The following is a 2930-nucleotide window of genomic DNA, read 5'->3' as shown; positions in this document are numbered from 1 at the left end:
TACATCACAAGTATTGAGTTCTGTAATATATACTTGTATCTATTTTACAAGTCTTACATTATGATAGCTATATATTTATGTATATGTATGTGTGCTTTTTGATATGTGTGTGCGAGTGTATTTGTATTTCTAAAAGTATATATGTTTATATATATTTATGTATGTATATTCATTATATTGCTGTCTTTGCATGTCTCTGTTTTTAACTAAGTTTTCTGTGTTGTTTGTTTGTTTTGTTTCATTTCTACACTTTTTATAATTATTGACAAGATTTGTTTATTTTAAATTTCAGCCCCTTTTCTTAATCTTATTGTTGTTGTCATACAGTCAATGTCTTTTTTTACAGAAATTGTATATCATCGTGTATTGTTGAAGCAAAACTCTTTATTACTGGCACCACTTCATGCTTGAATTACCAAATTCTTATTGTTGCTGATTGCTGTGAATAGTCACATTTCAGAGAATACACACACACACACACACACGTATGCATGCTCACAAACACATGCACGCACACACTCACACATACATGCTCACACACACACACACACACATACACACACACAGATACATATATACATATATAAAAGTGGATATACTTTTATGAAATACAGAATTGCTGAAATGGAGAAAAGAAATATTTTTTGCCATGTAGAAAAGCACTCATGCTGGCAGCTTGTAAGTAAAGGCACCCATGGTGGTGCTGCCATGAAAAAGAGCACATGTGCTGGTGTCACATAACAAATCACTGATGCTGGTGCCACATAGGTAAACACCTGGGCTGGTGTCACATATGAAAGCACCTGTGCTGGTGGTATGTAAAAATCACCCAGTACATTCTGTAAAGTGGTTGGCTTGGCTTTAAGAAGAGCATCTAACTGTAGAAACCATGCCAAAACAGACTGGAACCTAATGCAGCCTTCCGACCTGCCAGCTCCTCTCAAACCATTCAACCCATACCAGCTTGAAAAACAGATGTTAAATGACGATGATGATGATGATGATGATATCTGAAAAATAATTAGATATAGAAAAATTGATTTACTGTGATCTCAATTTTGACTTTTTACCAAGCAGCAAAATTGGTTAATATAAAGAGAAATTGAAACAGACAAAATATACAAATAAACAAAAAGTACAGCTAATCATAAAGACTCACTCATGTTGAGTAAATTTGAAATAAATCATTCTTTGTGTCGGATTCTATGATATTTCAAGTAACTTTGAAACATTTGTATATAATTGCTATCTAAAAATGGCTATTTCAGAGATCAAACACACTGTAGTTCCCTATACATTAGTGGGGGGCAGGGAGAAGTGAGGCCTTTTAAAAGCAATACCACATTCGATAGGAAAATATATATTTGCTAGAATATATATTTGTTGATTCAATTTCATTTAAATCCTATTTGTTTAATGAATTGTAAATTTTAGTAGCACTGATCATGTGTTCTCTTTGTTTCACTCATTAGATTGTGGCCATGCTGGGGCACTCCTCGAAGAAGTTTTAGTCAAATAAATCAACTCCAGTTTATGCTTTATTTTTTAAGCTTGGTATTTGTTCTATTGGTCTCTTTCGCCAAACCACTAAGTTACAAGGATATAAACATACCAACACCTGTTGTCAGGTAGTGCTGGGAGACAAACAAAGACATACATACAATACACACACACACATATAACAGGCTTCTTTCAGTTTCTGTCTACCAAATCCATTCACGAGGTTTTGGTCGGTTCAAGGCTGTAGTTGAAAACACTTGCTGAAAGTATCATATTTTTAAAACACCTTCCCAGCTCTGTTCTATTTTTCCTTCACTTCAAAATTATATGCCACGACCTCCCAAATCTGAACAGCGATATCTAAGCATTGTCCAAACCTAATTAGGTCACCTATGAAGAAAAACAAACATTACTAATATAAATGATCCTCACAAACTATGAATCAACAATGAAGGAGATCTCAGAATGACAAGATTAAGATATAAGATATTCACAATCAAGCATTACAAACATGTATTCCCATCATCAGCTTCTAAACAGATATCACTATGGTTTCAGCACCTGGGAAGGACCATTCAATTCAGTGGTGTCAACAGTATTAAAAATATCATCACTGACTGAGCATCCACTTGCTTATTACTCCAAAGAACAATTTAAGAGTAAACAAACAGTGATAACTTATAGCTACAAAATATTATTTATGACAAAGAACGAATTCCAAAACTGACATGCAGACAATACAACAAACAAGATGAGGGCAAATATCCGTCAAATGTAAATAATGTAAAAACAATGCAACAGGAACTCTTTTTACAGCAGCAACTTGTAATTCAGCTCGTTATCTCTCTGATTACATTACCTCTCCATAAATAAAAGAGGAGAGAAAAATGAAATCAGTCAGAAACTTTAAATTAAAAGCGTTTATATTTCTTTTCAGTAATTCATTATTTTTCTTTTTTTCTTTTTTCTCCTGTCTGTTTCCAGAAATCGTCCGTGCCTTCACTTTTGTCATCAATCAGGGTTGGGCTATGTACTGGGGTACCTCCCGCTGGACGCCCACAGAAATCATGGTAAGCATCATTTGAACTCAGCATTTGTTATCTCTCTCTCTCTCTCTCTCTCTCTCTCTCTCTCTCTCTCTCTCTCTGTATATTTATGAATGCATATGTATGTATTTATGTATGTGTGTGTGTGTGTGTGTATATATATATATATATATATTATTTTGCTTAAAAGAGTTCCAACACTGTCTGTTTTTTATGTTTTATTTATATTCCTGCAGAACTAATGTGGGGTATAGAATATGGAATATACAATATATAATATAATATACAATATATAATATAAAATAAAATAAAAATGGATGGCACCATGAAATAAAGTATTGAATGTAGATGAAATATTGAGTGTTCAATATAAAGGATCAGATA

At 33.2% G+C, this 2930-nt stretch overlaps 1 protein-coding gene across 4 annotated transcripts in view; it reads left to right on the top strand.

Annotated features, from left to right (window-relative positions):
* Positions 1–2930, top strand: part of LOC106880139 (voltage-gated potassium channel subunit beta-2) — a 153501-nt gene that overhangs the window by 103741 nt on the left and 46830 nt on the right. For all 4 annotated transcript variants that reach the window (XM_052972030.1, XM_052972029.1, XM_052972031.1 and 1 more), the window contains one exon: positions 2485–2570. In XM_052972030.1, coding sequence (XP_052827990.1) covers positions 2485–2570 — 86 coding nt within the window. The remainder of the gene's footprint in view (positions 1–2484; positions 2571–2930) is intronic.

The sequence above is a fragment of the Octopus bimaculoides genome, chromosome 12 (assembly GCF_001194135.2).
Source record: "Octopus bimaculoides isolate UCB-OBI-ISO-001 chromosome 12, ASM119413v2, whole genome shotgun sequence".
Lineage (NCBI taxonomy): Eukaryota > Metazoa > Mollusca > Cephalopoda > Octopoda > Octopodidae > Octopus > Octopus bimaculoides.
Note: the sequence above shows the minus strand (reverse complement) of the source record. Positions and strands in the feature narration are given on the sequence as shown.